The following is a 24495-nucleotide window of genomic DNA, read 5'->3' on the forward strand; positions in this document are numbered from 1 at the left end:
CTATCTAACAATCCTATTGTATTCTTCAATTGAATTGACCGACTAATTTATCTAGCTTATTGGTTGACAGGGTTAATATTGCTCATAAGAATCTGTCGAGTTCTTACTCGCCTATTCCAGCTAACTTAACGCCTATATGTCTATGGAGTGAGAATCAACAAGAACGCATTTATAATTCCTGTAAATCAACCAAGCAAGGCAATTAGGTATATGTCTATCCTAACCACGAATCCGTTCCCCGATGCCCGAGTTCAAGAACTTGCCCTACTCAATCCTATATGCAATATAGAATTCCCACTTTCGAGTTCAATTCTAGATTCGTAGATAATATTCAATTGGTGATCAAGCAATTAAATAATTAAGTGCAAGATTGAATAAATAAACTAATATGATAAATCAAGTAGTCAAAATCAATATCCGAATAACAATAGTCATGAAAGAACCACAACCCTAGAACGTGAAGTTTAGCTCCACATAGACATGGTAGCCAAACAACAAATCATATAAAGAAACATAAAAATTACTAAGTTTGGTGGGAGAAAGATGAAACTTGATGAATTCCGGCCTCCACAGCTTTGTCGTGGCTTTTTTCCTCTTCCCAATATGTTAGATCACCTAAAAGAGGCGTTTTTAGCTTATATATTGCGTACAAAAGTCGTGGGCCAAAGCTCTCCTATTCCTAGTCCAATTCGGCTTCAGGGATTGATGCTAAGGTGGATGCGACGCATCCACCTTGTCCTCCATTTCAATTTTTTCCTGCGAAGGTGGATGCGACGCATCCACCTTGTCCTCTATTTCTCAGCTTTCCACGCGATGGTGGACGCGACGCATCCAGCCTTCTCTTCTACTTCCCAGTTTCGCACGCGATGGCAGACGCTATGGCCCAACTTCACTGCTAAGGTTGCATGCAGGATGATGTTTTCCTAGGTTGGATGCGACGCATCCAACCCTTCTTCCTCTGGCTAAACCACCTTTTCTTCATATTTTGTACTCCGAACACCTTAAATCGTCACACATAACTTAATTAGTCATCAAACCAATAATTACACCATGTTGGGTGTTTTAAAGATTAAATAACATCAAAAAGTGGTTAAAACATGGGCAAAGTAACATCAACACATATCGAAATATGCCAAACATCACTACCCCACACTTAAACCTTTGTTCGTCCTCGAACAAACCATCACTATAGTAAACAAAATAAAATTAAGCTCTTATCATTCAAAGCACACTACATCTATGACCATGGTTATTTGCTACAATTAGGCTCTAGACTATGCATCAACACACTTCCCTTTTCTTATGCCCTTCTTTAAACATATTCGAACAAAGACAACATGCTCACAACAATCCTAACCTCAAAAACCGACTCAATGTCACAATGCACTCATGGCTTGAACAACCAACATCATAGAGAAGTCTAATAACGTTACCTATCCCTCGTGAAACCATGTGCCCTCACAACAAAAGCAGAGAGAGTAAAATCAATCCACACATTCGAATCTCATGCTCACAAAGAAAATCGCTCACTCTCACAAAAGAAGTCACATGCATGTAGTTGGTACCATAGGCTTGCCCTTAATGTAAATCTCTACTAATGTAAGCTCGCTCGATCTAAAATCAATTAGGACTTTTTCATGGTTGTAATGTGGGCTAAGGGACGGGTAGGATATATTTAAGGAATAGTGACTCACCCTCCTAAGCACTTTAATACATCACAAAATTACTTTAAGCATTTTTTTTCTTCAACCCCACTTCAATTTCACAAACAATATCACCCCCAAAATAGTCCCTTTTTCTTTAAGCACTACTTTAGTTCATACCCACTAGTAAGAACAAGATAACAATTTATTCATTTATATTTTTCTTTCTTTTTTTTTTTCTTTCAATTTTCGCTAGTGGTGTATTATTTTACAAAATAAGTGCACCCTTCTTTCTTTCATTGGTTCCACTCAAAAGTCACCCCACACTTAGTCCCTTCTTACTTCTTTTAGCGCTCATCTAACAATTAAAGTGCTTTAAGAGGTAAAAGGATCAAAACAATGTCAATTAAGAATAAAAAGGGTGTAGGCTTGTAATGTGGGTACCAAATAAAAGGTCTACAGGCTCAAAAGGTTTAACTAGGGATAGATTTTATTTGTGATAAGCAATAAGCTCAAAAAGATCAAAGAAAGCCTAAAATCATTTTTCAAACCGAGCATCACCTAAAATTTCGCTTCAACTCACATACCGGGCAAGTTCTAGACACAAGTACACTACATGGACTACACAAAAACCTCACCACACATGGCACATGACTCGCTAAGGACGGTCACATTCCGACTCTCAAACAATGCAAGTATTCACGGAGCAACGAGATATTAAGCATTAAGCGCAAAGTGAACACAAGTCAAGAAAATGAGAAATAGGCGCCACAAAACATGCTATCCATTTTAACAAGGCATCATCAATAATTTCAGAGTGAGACGGGAAGATATTACATATGTAAAAGCCTAAATATGCCATTATCAACCAAGTCAAAGTCACCTAGGTTCATCATTCTTCCTCCTTTTATTCCCTACATTCCTACTCTACTCTAAAAAGAAAACAAAATTACCCGGTTCAAACTACATCCCATGGAAAAGAACCGAGGCACAAAGAAAAATCACAGGGGATTATTACTATCTACAAAGATACTATATATATATATATATTTATTTTTTTATATATATATATATATATATATATATATATATTTTCATAATGATAAACTGATAGATAAACTGATAGTTACTCCATATAGATGAATTTACTGCTATTTTATGCCATTAATCCAGTGAATATTTTAGTACATTCATCCATACATCAAAACATGAATCACCCCCACCCCACACTTAGGACTGTGCGTTGTCCCCAACGCACACAAACAAGGTAAAGTAGGGTGAGAAGAACTCCCTCAAGTCAAGGTGGAGGGCTCATCCGCAGTCTGTGGAGGAGCATCTGCATCCATAGCATTCCTATCATCAACAACTGGTGCGGATTCTGTATCAGGTGTTACAGCGACCTCAGTAGGCCTGTTGAGTGGAGCCTCGGTGACTATGGGAGGAACAGGAGTGGATGGTCCGGCAGTGGATGATGCAATCAGCTGGGAGATGTCTGTACCTGCACATTGAACCAGAGCTCTGAGGAGTAATGATATCTCCTTCATCATCGTGGCCTGCTCGGTCTGAACTCGGCTTAGATCCGCACGAGTCTGTCTCAACTCATCCCTGGTGGCACTCAACTCGACACGAGTCGCTATCAGCTCAGCCCTGTTCTCTTGCATATCTGCTTGCATATGCTCAAATAATTGTTGGATGGTGAGCTTAGAAGACCTTCCCTTGTTCGGCTCTAGAACATGAGTGACATCATATGGTCCTGGAGCTTTAGCCTCAATGTCGTCATTCTCCTTGTCCCATAGTACTCCCCTCTCTGTTAAAAAAGCCGTTAGGGTATTAGCAAAGAACAGCCTCCACTTGTAATTCATCCTGGTTCGCTGCATTTGATCATGCATGATGGCTCCGAAGTTGAGTGGTATCCCCTCTAATAAAGCATATAATACGAGTGCGCGGTAACGAGGGACATCAGTTTTATGTTGGCATGGCAGCAGGCGGTTACAAATGAAATTTAGAGCCACACGTGCTAACGCACTCATGAATTCCTTTGCTATAGAGTGGTACTCCATACTCCCATGCTTCCATTCTGCATCCTTCCTGGTAGGGCATAGGACAGACTTAATGTGTGCATAATCTGGTGTTTTGCATATGGCGTCAAACCTGTCTGTAAGTGTGTGTGGCACCCTTAAGAAGTTATTCAGAGCTTCAGCTGACACATTAATATCTACCCCTCTTACTCGCACAATGTTTCCCTTTGCGTGACGCCAATTGGCATAGAGCTCTCTAACAATGGTGAGGTTGGCTTTGCCGTGACCTTTCAGAATGGGTCCCCATTTTTGCACCTCTCGAATTGACTTTAGAAACTCTGAGTACTTTGTCTTAAGTGGTCCGATGTTTATCGGCTTTTCCGGAATATACTTCTTTGAAACCAGTATCTTCTTATAGGCTCGGAATGCCTTCTCATTAACAAAGTATTTCTCCCAATCAACTCGGTCTATGGGTTCACCCTCGTCTTCATCACTCATGTTGACCTGTAGGTGGTCATTGTCCGAATCGGAATCGGATTCAGATTCTGTAGTAATCTTCTCCTTCCCTTTATCAGTCGGAGCACTCATTCTCGAAGCTTTTCTTTGGTATGTCACAGGCTCTCTTATCTCTATTCCTTTGCTTGGTGTAATACCCTTCTTCACTGTCCTCCTGACCAATGTTTCCTCCTCCTCTTGCTCTGAATCATCACTTAACTGCCTAGGCAGCAGTTCCATTTCCTTCTCCGTCCGCTTCCTTTTTTCTGTGGATTTGGACCGCCCGCTGCCCTTCCGGTAGGCTTTTTGGGCGGTTGCTTGTTACCATCTTTGTCTTGTTGCTTGGATGGTTTACTCACTGCTGTCATTTTACGAATCTAAGTACCTGCAATGCAAAGAATTCAACAATTAGCAGATGAAACAGCGAAGTTCAGCTTGAAAGCAATTGCAACAGCTTGCAGACTTCAATTTATTCGTAAAGTCATGCCATTCACTCTTCATGGAATTGTAGCTCATGACTTTCAGCAAGTATGTGATAACTCTCTTCAAAAATTCAATTTCACATAGCCCCTCACTCGACCCCACACTTATTCTCAAGCATACACCAATGTTGCTCGGTTACTCAGACTTCACCGACGCCTAAATTTTCCTCAGGGACAATTCGTCGAACATGTGGTATGCAACAAGTGTGCCTAGGTTCATTCTATCAGTTGAGCAATGCAACTACCCTCCCAAAGTTGGACGAGATGAAGGGAATTATAGTTTATCATCTCGCAACCATTACAACTACCAAGAACGACAGCCCTAAAAATTTTGAAATTGCAAAACCTACTTGTTGCTACCATTGAAGGAGGGAGGAGAGACGAATTAGGAGAGAAGCCAACGGAAGAACGAAGAGGATGATGCGTACCTGTCGCGTTTGAGCTTATTGCGTTTGTATGCGTTACAATTTCGATGAGAGAATTCTGTTCTGCGTTCGTAGGCGTCGCCAAAAAGAGACGAGTGGATGCGTCGCAAGAAACATTTTTTTCGAATAGGTTATCTTAAGATGTGTTAAAATATATATTACTTACCTGTGCGTGCGAGCTTTGACGCGACGCATCCCCTTATCTTCCTTCAAAAATTTTCGGACGCGACACGGGCGCGATAGGCAGACTTCACTGCCTTGAGCAATTGGCCCGTCAAAAAAAAATTTTTTTTTTTTTGCTGAGGGGGACGCGACGCATCCGCCTCGTTTTCTCATATCTGGGGAACTTTTTAGCGCGACGCATCCGCCTCGTTTTCTTGAATAAAATCTATGTCCTACGAAAAGAAAGGAGAAAAAAAAAATTAAAATAAAAATAAAAATAAACTAACTAACTTGGGTGGCCTCCCAAGAAGCGCCTGATTTAACGTCGCGGCACGACGCAACATGTTCTTCATGCCTCCACTAAATCCATTGTGGTCTTGTGACGTGCAATGTCACCACCCCAATAGTGTTTTACTCTTTGGCCATTTACCAAGAATGTCGTATTGGACCCCTTATCACACAATTCTATCGCACCATGAGGTTTCACACTAACCACTTCAAACGGACCCGACCATCGAGATTTAAGCTTTCCTGGAAAAAGCTTTAGCCTTGAATTAAACAGTAGAATTTCTTGACCTGGTTCAAACTCACGATGTTGGATATGCTTATCATGCCATCTTTTGGTCTTCTCTTTATACAATTTGGCATTTTCATACGCATGCAATCGAAACTCATCAAGCTCGTTGAGTTGTAGCAATCTCTTCTCACCGGCCAAGTCCATCTCCATATTTAGCTTTTTAATCGCCCAATATGCTTTGTGTTCAAGCTCGACGGGCAGATGGCAGGCCTTCCCATAAACCAACCTGTACGGAGAAGTGCCTATTGGGGTCTTGTACGCAGTGCGATATGCCCATAATGCGTCATCCAGCTTCCCGGCCCAGTCCTTTCTATTCATACTTACTGTCTTTTCCAAAATCTGCTTGACCTCTCTGTTGGAAACTTCTACTTGACCACTCGTTTGGGGATGATAGGCAGTGGAAACTTTGTGCTTGACTCCGTATTTTGCAAGAATATTATTCAGCAGTTTGTTACAAAAGTGAGTTCCCCCGTCGCTTATCAACACTCTTGGGGTCCCAAAACGTGTGAAGATGTGCTTCTTTACAAAGCCTACCACAACCTTTGCGTCGTTAGTAGGAAGAGCTATGGCCTCTACCCACTTAGAAACATAGTCGACCGCCACCAAGATGTATCTGTGTCCGTTAGAATATGGGAATGGTCCCATAAAATCAATCCCCCAAACATCAAAAAGTTCTACCGCCAGTATATTTTGCAAGGGCATCTCGTGCTTCCTCGTGATAGTTCCAGTTCTTTGGCATCTATCACAATTTTTAATGAAGGCATGTGCATCCTTAAACAATTTTGGCCAATAAAAACCTGATTGTAGCACTTTTTGGGCGGTTCTATCCCCGCCGTGATGACCTCCATATGGTGACGCATGGCAGTCATGTAGTATAGCCTTCATCTCTTCCTCAGGAACACACCTTCTCACCAACTGATCTGCACACTGCCTATATAGGAATGGCTCATCCCACACGTAGAACCTTACATCATGTAGGAATCTTCTTCTATTGTCAGCTGTCCATTCTAGTGGCGTCACCCCACTTGCGATAAAATTCACATAATCTGCATACCATGGGGCTTCACCTGAGGTGATTGCTAATATTTGCTCATCCGAAAATGTTTCTTTAATTGACCCTCCTTCAGCTACATGGTTCCGACTCTCTAATCTGGACAAATGATCGGCCACTTGATTTTCTGTCCCTTTTCGATCTCGGATCTCTAAGTCAAATTCTTGCAAGAGGAGGACCCAACGAATCAGCCTCGGCTTGGCGTCTTTCTTTTCAAATAGGTATCTGATAGCTGAATGATCTGTGTAGACGATGACTTTGGTTCCCACTAGATAGGATCTGAACTTGTCAAACGCCCACACCACTGCAAGCAACTCCTTTTCAGTCACTGTATAATTCATCTGAGCTGGATTCATAGTTTTGCTTGCATAATAAATGGAGTGAAAGATTTTATCCCTCCTTTGCCCCAACACCGCTCCAATTGCTATGTCACTTGCATCGCACATCAACTCAAATGGTTGTGCCCAATCGGGGCCAATGATAATTGGTGCAGTCACCAATCTTCCCTTCAGCTCCTCAAATGCTTTCAGACATGCATTATCAAACTTGAAGGTAACGTCTTTCTCTAGAAGCCTGCACAAAGGGGAAGAAATTTTCGAAAAATCTTTAATGAAACGACGATAAAAACCTGCATGACCCAAGAAACTGCGAATGCCTTTGATGGATGTCGGCGGGGGCAATTTTTCGATCGTCTCCACCTTTGCTTTATCCACCTGTAGACCATCTTTTGAAACCTTGTGCCCCAAAACTATACCTTCACGTACCATGAAATGGCACTTTTCCCAGTTTAGCACCAAGTTCGTCTCTTCACACCTAGCTAGCACTTTATCAAGGTTCATCAAACAACTATCAAAAGAACATCCAAACACAGAAAAATCGTCCATGAATACTTCTACATATCTTTCAACCATGTCAGTGAAAATAGCCATCATACACCTTTGAAAAGTCGCAGGTGCATTACAAAGACCGAAGGGCATTCTCTTGAACGCATACGTGCCATAAGGACATGTAAATGTAGTTTTCTCTTGGTCTTCTGGGGCTATAGCAATCTGATTATACCCCGAATAACCGTCCAGGAAATAGTAGTATTCCTGGCCAGCTAATCTATCAAGCATTTGGTCAATAAAAGGAAGGGGAAAGTGGTCTTTCCGGGTGGCATTGTTCAGTTTTCTGTAATCTATGCAAATTCTCCATCCAGTTACAGTTCTTGTAGGAATTAAGTCATTATTTTCATTAACTACTACGGTTATCCCCCTTTCTTCGGCACACATTGAACGGGGCTTACCCATTTACTATCAGAGATTGGAAATACAATACCTGCATCAAGCCACTTAATCACTTCTTTTCTTACCACTTCTTTCATGATTGGATTTAGTCGGCGTTGGTGTTCTACACTTGGCTTGTGTCCGTCCTCCATGAGGATTTTGTGCATGCAGAAAGCTGGACTAATGCCTTTAATGTCAGACATTGTCCACCCAATTGCTCGCTTGTGCTCACGTAGCACCCTTAATAGCTTTTCTTCCTGTAATTTAGACAAGTGAGCAGAAATAATAACAGGTAAAGTGTCAGAACTTCCCAAATAAGCATATTGAAGGTGAGGGGGTAGGGGTTTAAGTTCCAAATTTGGAGCTTTTTCAATTGACGGCTTTGGTGGGGGGCCACTTGGCCTATTCAGGGGCTCAAACGGGATTATTCCTTGCATGTAACCACATGATGTATCTAGGATATGCATCATCTCCTCAACCTCATCATCCATCTCCAAGCTATCAAACATCATGATTGCTTTTTCTAAACAGTCGCCTAGATATACACTCGTGTCAAGAAGTTTCTCATCCACCTCCACCACAGATATCATAGAGAGCTCCTCATAGTGGCGGGGAGTTGGATTGCTTTGTAGACATTGAAGACTGCTTCCTCGTTGTCCACTCTCATAATCATTTTCCCTTCTCTCACTTTAATTATTGCATCGCCAGTAGCCAAGAGAGGTCGTCCCAATATGATTGGAACTTGTTCATCAGCCTCGAAGTCTAGAATAATGAAGTCAGCTGGGAAGATGAATTTTCCAATTTGCAGCAGCACATCTTCAATCACTCCTTCGGGGTAGGCTATGGACCTATCAGCTAATTGCAACATCACGGTGGTTGGTCTCGGAGCTCCCAGACCTAATTGCTTAAACAAGGATAAAGGCATCAGATTTATGCTTGCACCCAAATCACACAGAGCACGTCCCACGTTAATATTACCGATTTGTACTGGAATGGTGAAGCTGCCAGGGTCCTTAAGCTTTTGGGGAAGCTTGTTTTGGACCCTTGATGTGCACTCCTCAGTAAGTGCAACCGTCTCGAACTCAGTCAATTTCCTCTTATGAGCCACTATGTCTTTTATGTACTTAGCGTACTTTGGAATTTCACGAAGTACATCCACTAATGGAATATTTAATTGAACCTGACTCAACATGGAGAGAAATTTGTTGAACATGCGATCGTCATTCCTTTTCTGCAATCTTTGGGGGAAAGGTGGTGGTGGCCTTGTAACCTCCATTCGCTCTGAACTTGCATCATCTTCCTTTGACTCTTGTGTTGCCTTAGGTGTCAACTCCCCCCAGGTATAGGTTTTTCTTTTATCTTCCTTGGCACTTCCTCTAGTTCCCTCCCGTTTCTAAGTGTAACTGCATTAATTTGAGGGTTCTTCTCTGTATCACTGGGAAGTGAGCCTGTAGGTCTAGTATTTTGGTTTGCTGCTAACTGCCCCATTTGCCTCTCAAGATTTCTGAAATCGGTCCTGAGCTGTTGATTGTCTAGTAACAACTTTTTCAGCAGGTCATTCGTACTTTCTTCCATTTGTTGGGGTGGCTTCTGAGGTTGAGTAAAATTCCCTTGAGGCCTATACTGATTCTGTTGACTTCCGCCCCATGAGAAGTTAGGATGATTCCTCCAGTTTGGGTTGTAAGTGTTCCCATATTGCGCATGTTGATTCATAGGACCTCTGTTTTGTTGCCCCACATAGTATATAGATTCAGGATTCGTGGGGCACATGTCAATCATATGACTGTCTCCGCATAGTTCGCAACAAATAGACATCTGCTGTACATGTTGCATTTGTTGTGTTGTCATTCTATTCATCTGATTTGCCAATTTTGCTATATCGGCTCTCATGGCGGAAAAGTCATCAAGCTCAATCAAACCGGCGGCCTTCTGTTTAATTCCCCTTCGTGAATCCCCCTCTCCTTGCCAATTATGGTCATTAGCAGTGAAATTATTTAGCAAGAGTTGTATTTCACTATACGGTCTTGCCATGCAACTACCCCCACAAGCTGAGTCAAGATTCATCTTTGATGCTTCATCTAACCCATCAACAAAAGTGTGACCCAATACCTCATCAGTTTGACAATGATGCGGGCAGTCTCTGAGTAGCTTCTTGTATCTTTCCCAAGCTTGACGAAGTGTCTCGCCATCCCGTTGTTGGAACCCAAGAATTTGGCTCCTCAACGACTTTGTCTTCTTAGTTGGGAAAAACTTGATCAGGAATTTCCTTGCTAGATCATCCCAAGTGTGGATAGAGTTCGCGGGCTCCTTTTGCAACCATTCTTTAGCTTCCCCCAACAGTGAAAAAGGGAATAGTGTCAGCCTGACATAGTCCTTGGAGACGTTCGGATAATTGTAAGTGTCCGTGATTTCCAAGAAGTTCTGAATATGCCTCTGCGGGTCCTCATGAGATAGACCCACATATTGTCCTGTGGACTGAATCAGCTGTACCATGTACTGTTTGAGTTCAAAATGCCCAGTGATATCAGGCTTCACAATAGCCTGAGTCATATTCGCAAGATTGGGCCTTGCGGCTTCAATTACCGGACGCTCTTCATTGCCTGCCATATCTATTGGCTGTGGTTGGACTGCGATGTCCAAATCTCTTTCTATTCTCGTTCTAGCTTCGTGTTCCCTTCTCACTCTATGTAGTGTTCGTTCGATTTCTGGATCAAGAGGAATGAGGTTGTTTGCACTTCTACTCCTCTGCATTCGAGAGAAGACCCTGCGTTGACACAAACCAGGCAAACTGAAAATTAAAACTTGAAAACAAATATCTAATAAAAGCTTAACTTAGTCACGTAGCTAATTTCTAAGTCCCCGGCAACGGCGCCAAAAACTTGTTGCGACCAAACACACTCACGCAAGTATACGCGGTCGTCGAGTAATAAAGTGACTAAAAGTCGGATGTCGAACCCACGAGGACTTATGATTAACTATTAACTAAATTAGACTATCCTAATTATCTAAACAAGAATTAAATCTAAAAATATTTTATTCCAACTAATTAAATAAGAAAAATATAAATAATAAACTTTGAACAGAGAAAGAGCAGATTTTAATGATATCAATGTAATGAAAACGATCTAGGGTTATGGTCTATCTAACAATCCTATTGTATTCTTCAATTGAATTGACCGACTAATTTATCTAGCTTATTGGTTGACAGGGTTAATATTGCTCATAAGAATCTGTCGAGTTCTTACTCGCCTATTCCAGCTAACTTAACGCCTATATGTCTATGGAGTGAGAATCAACAAGAACGCATTTATAATTCCTGTAAATCAACCAAGCAAGGCAATTAGGTATATGTCTATCCTAACCACGAATCCGTTCCCCGATGCCCGAGTTCAAGAACTTGCCCTACTCAATCCTATATGCAATATAGAATTCCCACTTTCGAGTTCAATTCTAGATTCGTAGATAATATTCAATTGGTGATCAAGCAATTAAATAATTAAGTGCAAGATTGAATAAATAAACTAATATGATAAATCAAGTAGTCAAAATCAATATCCGAATAACAATAGTCATGAAAGAACCACAACCCTAGAACGTGAAGTTTAGCTCCACATAGACATGGTAGCCAAACAACAAATCATATAAAGAAACATAAAAATTACTAAGTTTGGTGGGAGAAAGATGAAACTTGATGAATTTCGGCCTCCACAGCTTTGTCGTGGCTTTTTTCCTCTTCCCAATATGTTAGATCACCTAAAAGAGGCGTTTTTAGCTTATATATTGCGTACAAAAGTCGTGGGCCAAAGCTCTCCTATTCCTAGTCCAATTCGGCTTCAGGGATTGATGCTAAGGTGGATGCGACGCATCCACCTTGTCCTCCATTTCAATTTTTTCCTGCGAAGGTGGATGCGACGCATCCAGCCTTCTCAGCTTTTTTCCTAGGTTGGATGCGACGCATCCAACCCTTCTTCCTCTGGCTAAACCACCTTTTCTTCATATTTTGCACTCCGAACACCTTAAATCGTCACACATAACTTAATTAGTCATCAAACCAATAATTACACCATGTTGGGTGTTTTAAAGATTAAATAACATCAAAAAGTGGTTAAAACATGGGCAAAGTAACATCAACACATATCGAAATATGCCAAACATCAATAAACTCACAACTCAAACAAGATGATGGATTCAGTGCTTAATACTCGAGTCTTGAACTCATAAAACTAAAATGTTAGGATTTGCATTTTGGAGTTAAATCCAAAAGCTATTTTCAGACGTATCACTTTTAACTGCGAGATATGCTACTTTTAACATTCAATTTACTAGTTTAGTTGTGGAAGATTTCTCTGTCAAGTAGTGTACAATATTCTCATTCTATAGATCCTTCACCCACTAAAAGTGCATCTTCCATATGTTTTTCACATATATGGTTGGAATAAAATAACAGGGAAAAAGACCCAACTAGGGTAAGCATTATTTATGTAATCAAAAAGCTAATTAAACACCAAATTTTGGAATGCCATAGAATAAATAATCCCACTAAACTCCACTTGTGCCTGGCAAATATATGTATTCAGAAGCATACTTTGAACTATTTAGTGGATGTCACACCACCCCACTAAGAACATTCCCTTTGGAGTTGTTTTTCTGTTTTCAAATCCACAGTTTAGGAGGAACAAAAATAAGTGGATTCCCATTTCTCTATAGTTAAAAAGTACCTTTCTGTGTACAATCAAATCCCAGTTACCTCCGCAATGTGTACATCGTATAAAAAATAATGAGTTCGATTGAATCATAGTTATTAAGCTACATCTGTTGTGGGCCTAGTTGCATTCGCAGTATGCATACTGTGTCAAATATAATGAGTTTGATTCATTAAGTTACATACGTCCCTGTCCATAACGGTTAAATCATGAATCCGCCTCACGTCGATGGGTAAAATTCATATAACTTGTTCGATTGAAGTACCATAGCATTAAGTTGCATCCATCACTGCTCATAACTATCAAATCATTTAAATCATGAGGAAATTCATATAATCATGAGTTCGATTGAAGTACCATAGCAATAAGCTATATTTGTCATTGCCCATAACGATTATATCATGAATCTGGCTCGCATCGATGGGTGAAATTTTAGCCTCACATCAAAGGGAGAACATCCGCATTTGCTTGCTTAATTCGCCGTCATTTAGTTTCTTTTTTGGTTTCTCATCCACATTGCGGGTAAAATACTCTATATATAGTGTAATTAATCAAATAGTATAATCGTTTGTCAGGAACCAACAAAGAAACCCCCCCCCCCCCCCCCCAAACCCCCAATGCTCATTACCTTTAGAATCAATATCAATTGTGGTTATTTTTAATGGACAGTTGATCATTGGTTAATGCTTTTCCAGAAAAGAAGTTGACCTGATCATTCTTTTTTCTATTAGGTGCTTGAATTGTTTAACTATTTCAGTAATTATTTTTTTAGAAAAATAATCAAAGGTATATTGGCGACCCTCTAATCATTTTTGCAAAACTAGTTTTAACTTCTCAGAAACTTGGCCAAATAGATTAATAGTATTTTAAATTTTCAAAGCTCTACAGTTCCAGCGGTTTCACAGCCGTTCATTTACAACTATCTTTCATCCGCTCTCTCCCGATCGAATCCAACAATATTATATATTTCTATTCACCTCCTCCTTATACTTTATCTCACTTCGGAAAGATTACTATAGCTGATTTATATATTAGTAACTACTTCCATCCCAAATTAAGTAAAGGTGATACTATATGTGGAAACAAACAGCTTTATTAGATTACGATTTTTCTTAAATTTATAAATATTTTATGTTATTAATGATGTTGACTTATATTGTATTTTTTAAAATTTGAAAAACTTATACCCAAATTTACACCGAAAATCAAGTATTTTGATCCTCGTATTCATATAAATTGGGACCGGAGTACTAGGTAAAAATGTTACTGTACTATATATATTACTAAATGCCAACTAGAAAGTTAAGTTATACTGGTACAAATTGGTGCCTCCAATTTCTACAAAATTTAGGTGCTTCCACTAGAGCACTATATTTTAGTATCATGCATTCAAGCTTCTTTACACAGTATTCACTTATTAGTGTCACTCTTTTGGCAATTTTGTAGTGGACACTCAAGAATTAGTGCACTTCCACGAGTAAAAATGAAAAAAAAAATATACACTTCTCATTTGGTACTGCTGAATCGCGCAAGTGTTTTAAAATTGTAAGCTCGGGAATTTTTTTTATTCATATATAAGTTGTAAATTAAACAAATAGGACCATTGTCAAAAGAAATTCAAAGCTTTCTAACATTTCCAGTATGCTTACGGACTTTTTGGTTATTGGTATTTTCACACGAAAAGTAATCCACTATTGCTAGGAAGAAATACACTACAATCTTTTTATTTTATACGTCGATATTTGACTACGTACATAGTATAAGAAATAAAAAAAAATTGTCGCATTACAAAAGTATCCTTATAACTTGTAATTTTTTAACACGCCATGACATTTCTCTATCTATAAGAACATGTCATTAAGCATAAATGCAAAATTTAAAATCAAGGAATTTCAAAAAATAAAAAAGTGTCATTCGTTTTTTAATAGGCTGAAAATGAAAGAATGTCATTCAAAATGAAACAGATTGAGTACTGGACTACTCTCCACAAATGAAGGGTAACTAAAGCCTTAAAGAAAAATGACTACCAAGTTTTCTGTGAATGACATTTTCATCGTACAGAATGATTCTTTAAGTTTGATTAATGAAAATAGGTTAGGTTAGAGAACTAAAAAGGACTAACAAAAGGTCATGAGCAGGACAAGTTGCTTGGTTAAGACTTAAGAAACGTGTCTTTTAAAATCTTAGCGTATCATATGCACATTTGAGACAAGTTGGATAATATGCCATGAAACTAGATGGTTGCTTTCACATGATTATAATTTAGAGGTTATGAGAAATGTCTACTGAACATCTTTAGTTGCTACTAGACTTATTTTCAAAGAGCCAAAATCAAAAAAAAATATAAAAAATAAATAAAAAGAAAAAAGAAAAGGCTTTTAGACCACATGAACCAAGAAAGAAACGGACTCATTTCATTGATCACTAGGACACAGCGTTGCACATAAAAGATTCACAAGATATCAAAGAAATAAACATAAAATATCATAAAACTCAAAGTTCAATATTGATGGCGCCATGGTTTAGTGATAAACACATGATAATAAGATAAATGACCTCTACCCATTGAGTTTTATAACACAAGAACGTACCACACGATTGCACGACAATAGCTCATCAGGCAGCAGGAAGAGTTCTCTAGCTATAAAAAATGTAGTGTAACAAAAGTCTAATGGACAAGACAATGTAAGTTAAACTTCCAAAGATTCAAACAACTTCTCAACATCTGCTACTATGGTTTGAGCTTCTTCAAATTCAGGTCCGTCTTTTTGGTCCGTCTCCTCTAACTCAACCTGAAATAAAATTCCCTAAATTATCAGCAGAAAAACAGCTAATATGAGCTCCTAAGTAAATCAGATGGAGGTAATAGGAAGCATATATTTAACACAGTCAGCTTCATGCATTTCCAGTGAGACTTGAACTAATGCAACTTACTGGGAGTAAAGCAGATTCCATAGTATCACAAATTGATTTTCTTTGAGGGGTGTTCAAAAGATTCATATTTACTAATTTTCAAGGCAAAAACTTGTGAGCTTTTGGCGTTGCCCATACTTGAACCCCACCCCTTACCTTGCAAGATTTGTTTTCGTCTACTTTAACAAGGGCATTCGGCTAAAATTCATCCGTTTCCGTCTACTTTAACAAAGACATCCTGCTAAAGTTCAAAATACAAATCAGAACGAAGAAGCTAAGGTCAAATGCATCTTCTGCTCCTTTCACACAATCACCTAAGGGTCAGTTGCAGCAAGAATCATAAAACCTTTCCTTGTAACGGAGTGGTTGGACTTCTTTGGTTCAAAAGTACATAATATACACTAGTAATCTCTCACAATTTGTTAGACAATGTTTCAAGGCCCAAGTCCTTATCAGTGAACACATTTGTGTGCCAGCAAAGAAATAACTGCTGATTGGAAATCAAAATCTTTTCTTCACTATCTTATTCTCATTTGCCAACATATGCTGCTCTCAGTTTGGCGGTTTCAACATTTTCCCTTAAGAAAGACTAGATAGGTAAACTAAAACTTATAGTCAGCTCTCTTGCTATAACAACATGATGCAACTTTTTCCAACAAGGATTAGCTTTAATTTTTCTTTTCTAGTTTCCTAATCATTTTAGATGAAGGCCCTCATTTTTCCAGTGATATGAATGTACAAATATCCCAAAATTTTTATCTCAAGCTTTAGCCAGCATTTTTAACATGAGCACTTGTCAAGAGAAAGAAGCCCATACTTCTCCCAAGAATTCCAGTAAGTCATCCCACCATAAGGACCAAGCATCCGGCAAGAAGATTTCACGAAACAGATTGAATCGGCTCTAAGAGTAACTTAGCCTAGTATATACGATGAAAAATTATAGTCTATTCATTTAAGGAAAAAAGAACTACATTTTCCATAGCAGGAATAAGTCTTTTGAACTATTAGACGATAGCGAAGACAGCAATCGCTCAGAGACGGCATCAGGTCAATCACAAATTGATGATCGTATTAATCTGATCAAGATGTGCAATTGAATGACTCTCATCAGGTCAACATGTGTGGGTTAGGTGCACCTCACGGTTTGAACCCTGCGAAGGGCAGAGAGGCGGATCCATTATTCACTGAGTTTCGAACCTCGCCACTAGCCCTCGGGGATTTCTTGCTATAAAAGGAAAGATCAGTAGGAGGAGGTCAGACCTACAACTCAGGAAGAGACTTTTCTAGACACAATGAAGATCAAAAACGTCTAACTCGAGATAATTAATCAGCAAATGTCACAAGTGATTAGAGAACTAAACTACAAATAGTAAGAGATCAAAGAGGTAGATCGCTCTACAGATTCTAGAGAGCAAATGAAGCTCTGATAAAGCAAATGTAGAGATGGAGCTGATAGGACCTGTTTTTAGCTTCACAGCTCTTCTGATAAGCTTGTATTACCACGGTATGAGGGTGAGGAACACATGCAATAGGTGAGTTTGACAAGTCAAGCACTAAGGTGCCAAACTTTGTTCGAACAAATATTATGAAGAGAATTGGGTTATTGAGGGTTTCAAAAGGAAAACAGATGAGCCAAAAACGATCACTCTCTCTGAGCTATCGGGGGTTCCTTACCGAGGGTTCCGAAAGGGATGCTAAGACTTTCTTCAAAAAGAATTGAACATAGATGGAGCAGAAACAATCAGCTTATCATCAGCAGATAAGCTTATCATCACATGCCATAGGTGAGTTTGACAAGTCAAGCACTAAGGTGCCAAACTTGGTTCGAACAAATATTATGAAGAGAATTGGGTTATTGAGGGTTTCAAAAGGAAAACAGATGAGCCAAAAACGATCACTCTCTCTGAGCTATCGGGTTCCTTACCGAGGGTTCCGAAAGGGATGCTAAGACTTCCTTCAAAAAGAATTGAACATAGATGGAACAGAAACAATCAGCTTATCATCAGCAGATCCCCAGATAAATGATCTAAAGAAGCTAGAATTTCGAATAAAATGAAGCGGCCATGAGTGACACAATGAGCAGGAAGTAACACAACCGAAACTAATGAAAGTTCACATTCTCATTTGAATGTGAGAATGTGGTGTGTTTGACAAGTCAAGCACTAAGGTGCCAAACTTGGTTCGAACAAATATTATGAAGAGAATTGGGTTATTGAGGGTTTCAAAAGGAAAACAGATGAGCCAAAAACGATCACTCTCTCTGAGCTATCGGGGTTCCTTACCGAGGGTTCCGAAAGGGATGCTAAGACTTTCTTCAAAAAGAATTGAACATAGATGGAGCAGAAACAATCAGCTTATCATCAGCAGATCCCCAGATAAATGATCTAAAGAAGCTAGAATTTCGAATAAAATGAGGCGGCCATGAGTGACACAATGAGCAGGAAGTAACACAACCGAAACTAATGGAAGTTCAAATTCTCATTTGGATTATAAAACCATAAGAAGGGAGTAAAGATCCTTACTGAAAAATGAAAAATAATATGCACCCAAGGGTGTGGCCTAGTGGTCAATGAAGTGGGTACAAAGATAAGAAATTGAACAATTTCCATACTGACTATCCGTACGACTCGAAACTCTTCTATTCTCACATTCTAATTACACCACTCTTCTACCTATGGATCTCAGGTTACCCGAATTCACCCATTATCCTATCATATTTGTTTAACAATTTGATAGGACCACTCTTCAGTATTTGTTTCATTACATTATTTTGTTTTTTAAAGTAGAAGATATTATCTTTCTATTTTTTATGGCAGTGGCATCAGGGTGCCTTGACTATTCCGCAGGATACCTATTATCCCCCATTAGCACATGTATTGGGTAACTGCGCCCATCAATGTTTAGGCAGCTGGGAAGAAATCTCTTAGTGTTTTTTTAATCTCTGTGGGATTTGAACACTTGTCAGTAACCCAGTAACCATAATGCAGCTAAAAATAGATATGTGTAGCGGCACCATGCACTAGGAAATATGTCATTGTCAGTAGTTGGGACAAGGAACCATATGAAAGATGTGACAAGGGTACTATATTTCCGGTTCTAGAAGGACTTCCTCAGGGAAACGAGTTGATCTCATAGACACGACTTGCAAGATTAGCCATGATCCTCAGATTAATAGCATCAAACTTGAACACAGGCCAAATATATTAAACATAAATTGCTGTGAGTAATCTCAAAAAGCAGCTAACAAGGCTAATTTCAAACTTAATTTGCAATTGGGCTAAAGTAAAGATTAATAAGAAAGATTACTCCAACTAAAGAACTTAACATCATTATTAGCAAGAAAAGGCTCTTTGACATGTAATCCAACACACTTAAAGAGCCTCAATGCATCTCACTCAACGTTCCAAAGGAACTACTAAGGATTAATCCAATGTTGAGTAGGTTAAGCTGCAACTTGCAACACAGCTATGGCTTAATAAGCATAAAAACAAACTGCACCTCTTTTGATAGATCAATTACTTGCAGCATCCCATTGATTCATTTAGTTATCTTCCTACATATTTCCCTAGCTTTTTCATTTTACTTTTCAGTTCTGTTCCTGGAGGAGATGGATTTTTTTTTTTTTTTTTTGGGGGGGGGGGGGGGGGGAGGAAGCAGTTTGAGGGGTGGGAAAACAGAAGTTTAGCAGACATTAAATAGAGCATTAATAGTAGATTACAGAATACCAGAGTTCCTTTAAGGTCATCCAATGCTGCTTCCAGACGCTTGCGACAATCAGGAACCATCATTCTGGATTCAGCCAGCACATTTTCCTGCAGAATACACATAATAAAACAAGCAAACAAGTAATCAGGAGGATATTAAGTGCAATGCAACAATCACCAAGTCCTTAAATGTCAGAGCTATGTAAAATACAGTTGCTAAAACTTATAATGACATTTCCTGGACAGACCCAGATGCTGAAGGTTCTTCGACCGGATCAATGCATGTATATAAACCCTACAAAAATCAAGGTCTAGTCTATTAGAACACTCAGATTTTGTTGGGTTAGCGCTGATTAAAGTTGCATATGATGCATCCAAGCTTTTATAAAGCTAATGCTCATTGTTCTAAGTATGATGATGAAATCCCTGTTATTAATAGATCTATAGCCTATCTTCTAGATATCAAGTTGTATGAAACTTCTTTTACTATGGTTAAATGGATCAAGCCTCCTATGCTCTTTGTTAAGTTGAACACTGATGGATCTTGCAACAATGGAGCATGTGGAGGACTTGGTGGAGTAGTAAGAGATGACATGGGCAGATTCATAATGGCGATTATCCTACCATTAGGACAAGGCACTAGCAACTGGGCAGAAGCATACTCCTTTCTCCTTGGCCTTAAATGATGCATTCAAAGGGGATATAACCTGGTCATAGGAGAAACCGACTCTCTCATTTTGCAAAATTGCATCAATACTACTTGGAAGACACCATGGAGGATTGAAGAACCAGTGAAAGAGATAAGGAAATTGGTCGACAGCATTAATTGCATTACTAGACACTGCTTCAGGGAGGCCAATCAAGTAGCTGATAAATTGGCCCCCTTGAGTCACAACACAGATTCCCATATAAACTCTTTTTTATTCTCTCCCAAGTCAGATTAGAGGCCTGTTGAATGTTGGTAGATGGCAAATACCATCCTTGCGCCATAGACAGGGGCGGATGTACAAGCAAAAATATGGAGCACGTGAACCCGTGGTCTTTCCGTAAAATTAGATATTTTATGTACATATTTTCTAAAATTGGTATAATATTAACTGTTGGCACCCATGCTCCAAGAAGGCTGAATGGTGCACTTGGTTGAAGGCCGAGTTATTTACCAAGAAGGATAGTGATCAATTCTCACTTAATACATTTCTTCCTCCTTTTTTAGTAGTGCACCCATGTACTAGAAATACTAGATCCGCCTCTGGATCATAGAACCTGGGGGATTTCTCAGTTATCAAAAAATCCAAGATAATTTTTCTTCACATGATATCAAAAAAAAAAAAATAACTCAATGCCACATAAACCAAGTGAACTTCAGAAATTTTACAAGACAACAATGAATGTGAACTTCATGATCTCTATTAGCTAACTTAAAATTAAATTTGTCTATTTATCTTGTGTATGAGTCCGTAGGGCTGGGGATTTTGATGTCATTAAAAATGTCCCAATCTCCCCCCATTAATTACACAACAGTTGGGAGTAAACAGTAAAATGAGTGCCAAATGCTTCAAAATTAGATCGTAACAAAATTGAAACCTGCTGTTTGAGGTCATAGGGATCGGCGCCTTTGTCCTTCATATCAGCAGTCTTGGCAGTTTCTCTCTCCACCTCTTTCTCATAGGAATGAAGCTCCTTCAGTATGCGCTTGCAAGTTGATGTCTTGATTTTCAGATTTCTCACGGTAGCCATTGTCAAAACTTCGACTGAAAGCAGTAAAATCTGTAGGGTAATTTGAGAAGGTTTAGCAAGGGTATTAGAAGGGGCTCTGGGAACGCGTCCTTTTTTTCCGGGTGTGTTGTGTGTGCGCGTGGGGGGGGGGGGGGGGGGGTTGTTGTGGGTACTACCACTAATCTTTGAAGATTGTTAGTAGGCTACTTGCTACCATAATTGTATCGCTACTTTAAATAAATTATTTTAAAATTAAAATTTATGATTAATTATAGAAAAAATTACACATAAGTATTAACCACACACATCTATATCTATTTATCTATATCTTTATTATATCTATATTATTATTATAAAAGCACGAATGTTAGAATACTAAATGTTGATCGACGAAAATATCCCTGAAATATTGACGAACATTTATGCCCTTACAAAATTAAATCATTCGTTCAAAGACCTAACTTGATTTGGATAAAACAGGTAATATTAAAATTTTAAAATCAACTAAGGTTTTATAATATTTTTTCGCTGTGGGACTCTAAATTTGAAGAGAAATACATCAACTTTCTGTGCTTTATATTGTTAGCCTATGATTTGGCCGCTGGAGAATAAACCTCTTAGAATGAATATTTCTTATAGTATTCTTTTCTACTATCTAACTTTTACATATGCTATCTTGTAGTTAGTGTGATTAGTATTCTTGGAAGAAATTTCAAAAGTTTGACTCTTAGTTAGCAAGGTAATTTTAATCTCTTTTCATTTATTTTCTTCACTTTTACGGTATTTAATAATTTCATCTAATAAATACTATTTGCTTATACATGTTCATGTATTGTTAGATTTATACATGATACAATATTTTTTGTTGGTTAAGATATGTAATTATATTTTGCATATCGATATGTGATACTATGTGTAAATAGAGATTAAGATTTTGTCGTGATTTTTTTAGATTTTTTTTGTGTGTTTCTTCAATATGTTTCATTCGTTCCACATTAAACATATTTATTTTGACTGAATTAATTTTATGTCTCCTAATATAGACTTTAGTTTAGGCATCTTCTACACTTATGTGTCACGACCCGAAATTTTCTACCGACGGGACCGTGATGGCGCCTAGCATTGCACTTGGTAGGCAAGCCAACGTTAGAGAATCATTAAACCAATTCATTATTCCCATTCAGTAAATAACAATAATTAACTAAGATGAAATATAATAAGTGCAGAATATTATAAAACTGTATTAATTACTATCACCCGCATCTGGAGTCACAATTCACGAGCATTCTAGAATTTACTACAAGTAATAGTCTGAAAAAAATGCAACTATCTGAATGAAAGAAAACAGTAGGACATAAAAGATAGACGGGGACTTCAAGGTTTGTGAACGCCGACAGATCTACCTTGAGTCTCCGGACAGTGGACCAATAGCAAAATCTCGATCAACTTGAGCCGGTACCAAAATCTGCACAGAAAGTGCAGAGTGCAGTATCAGTACAACCGACCCCATGTACTGGTAAGTGTCGAGCCTAACCTCGACGAAGTAGTGACGAGGCTAAGGCAAGGAACCTACAAATCAACCCGCATAATTTAACAGTGTATATACAAATAACAGAAATGAAGAACTAAACAGGAAATGTCGGAAGGGGAACATACTGAGGGAAAAACGAGTTAAAGAACTACAACAGAATGATAACCGGGGCAGTCAATATACCATGAATCAACATGAATAGTGAATACAGCAAAGTAAAAATGCACGACATCACCCTTCGTGCTTTTACTCTCAACCTCACCATAAAATCAATAGAAATGGCACGACATCACCCTTCGTGCATTAACTCTCATATCATGGCACGGCATCACCCTTCGTGCTTTTACACTCACAATATGGCACGGCATCACCCTTCGTGCATTAACTCTCACGGTATGGCACAGCATCACCCTTCGTGTATTAACACTCACAATGTGGAACGACATCACCCTTCGTGCATTAACACTCACAATATGGCACGGCATCACCCTTCGTGCATTAGCACTCACAATATGGCACGGCATCACCCTTCGTGCATTAACACTCACAGTATGGCACGGCATCACCCTTCGTGCATTAACATTCTCCCTTACCATAATGCGATGCATAAATAACAACAGGGAGATAGAACAACAAGTACAAACCTTACTTCAACATTGGGTTTCACAATATAAATCTCAACTTTTAAATAAATACTCGATTACCAACAGAAAATCCGTAAATATGATAATGACGATCAATTTAACAATACTAGTGTAAACATGTAGCAATTAGGCATAGGAAAGAGACAATATAATAAAAATGGAAAAAACATGTAAAACGGGTAAATTGGCGGCGCATAAGTACTCGTCACCTCACATATACGCCGCTCATATGAATTTCACTTAGCAAATAATCTAAGGTTCCTAATTCCCTCAAGTCAGGGTTAGACACAACACTTACCTTGTTCCGAAGGCCACTTAATTCTCAATCACAGCTTTTCTTTTAGAATTCACCTCCAAACCTCTCGTATCTATTCAAAAATGACTCAATAATATCAAATATTGCTAAAGGAATCCATTATATTGCATAAACTAAATTTCCCAATTTTTTTCCTCCAAAAAGTCAAAAAATCAACTGCGGGCCCGCTTGGTCAAAACCCAAAGTTCGGACTAAAATACATTGACCCATTCACCCCCGAGCCCGAATATATAATTGGTTTTGGAATCCGACCTCAAATTGAGGTCTAAATCCTCAAATTTCCGAAATTCCTAGTTTCTATCCTAACCCCTAATTCTACTATGAAAACTCTAGATTTTTAGTTGATAATTCATAAAATATAATGGATAATTGAAAGAAAATGGTTTATAATCACTTACCAACACTTTGGGGAAGAAAATGACTCTTGAGAATTGCCTCTACCCGTTTGGTTCTTGAAAAATATTGAAGAAATGGCTTAAACCTGTGTTTGATTCTATTTTATGCACTGGGCGACAGTGTTCATCGCGATCGCGTGAACACCGCCGCGTTCGCGAAGAGCAGCCTCCTGAGGACTTACGCGATTGCGGGAGGCTTTACGCGTTCGTGAAGGCTTAGCCCGCCTTACCTTCGCGTTCGCGTGAAATGGCTCGCGTTCGCGTAGAGCTTCCCCAGGTCCCTTGCCCAGCATAGCTAGAGCTACGCGTTCGCGTTCGATATGTCGCGTTCGCGTAGAGCAACTCTCCCCAATGCTCTGCGTTCGCGACCATGGTCTCGCGTTCGCGTGGAGTAAATCCTCCCCCAGCCCAGTTTCCCCTTCGCGATCGCGAGAGTGACTACGCGATCGCGAAGC

At 39.1% G+C, this 24495-nt stretch overlaps 1 protein-coding gene across 1 annotated transcript; it reads right to left on the reverse strand.

The window, feature by feature from the left end:
• Positions 1-15283: 15283 nt before the first annotated feature.
• On the reverse strand, positions 15284-21291 carry LOC104113473 (tubulin-folding cofactor A). The gene is made up of 3 exons (XM_009623638.4): positions 21023-21291; positions 19460-19546; positions 15284-15613 (listed from the first exon to the last, which is right to left on the reverse strand). The coding sequence occupies exons 1-3, from the start codon at positions 21173-21175 to the stop codon at positions 15512-15514; spliced, it is 342 nt and encodes a 113-aa protein (XP_009621933.1). The 5' UTR covers positions 21176-21291; the 3' UTR covers positions 15284-15511.
• Positions 21292-24495: the final 3204 nt, after the last annotated feature.

Source organism: Nicotiana tomentosiformis, chromosome 1, assembly GCF_000390325.3.
Source record: "Nicotiana tomentosiformis chromosome 1, ASM39032v3, whole genome shotgun sequence".
Taxonomy (NCBI): domain Eukaryota; kingdom Viridiplantae; phylum Streptophyta; class Magnoliopsida; order Solanales; family Solanaceae; genus Nicotiana; species Nicotiana tomentosiformis.

Bases quoted from the DNA above. Each gene is read 5' to 3' on its own strand.
- LOC104113473 (XM_009623638.4), bottom strand. From the start codon at position 21,175: ATGGCTACCGTGAGAAATCTGAAAATCAAGACATCAACTTGCAAGCGC. The intron at 19,547-21,022 runs GTTTCAATTTTG...TGTATTCTGCAG, and splicing joins CCTATGACCTCAAACAGCAG to GAAAATGTGCTGGCTGAATC. The intron at 15,614-19,459 runs GTATTCTGTAAT...ATTTTATTTCAG, and splicing joins ATGACCTTAAAGGAACTCTG to GTTGAGTTAGAGGAGACGGA.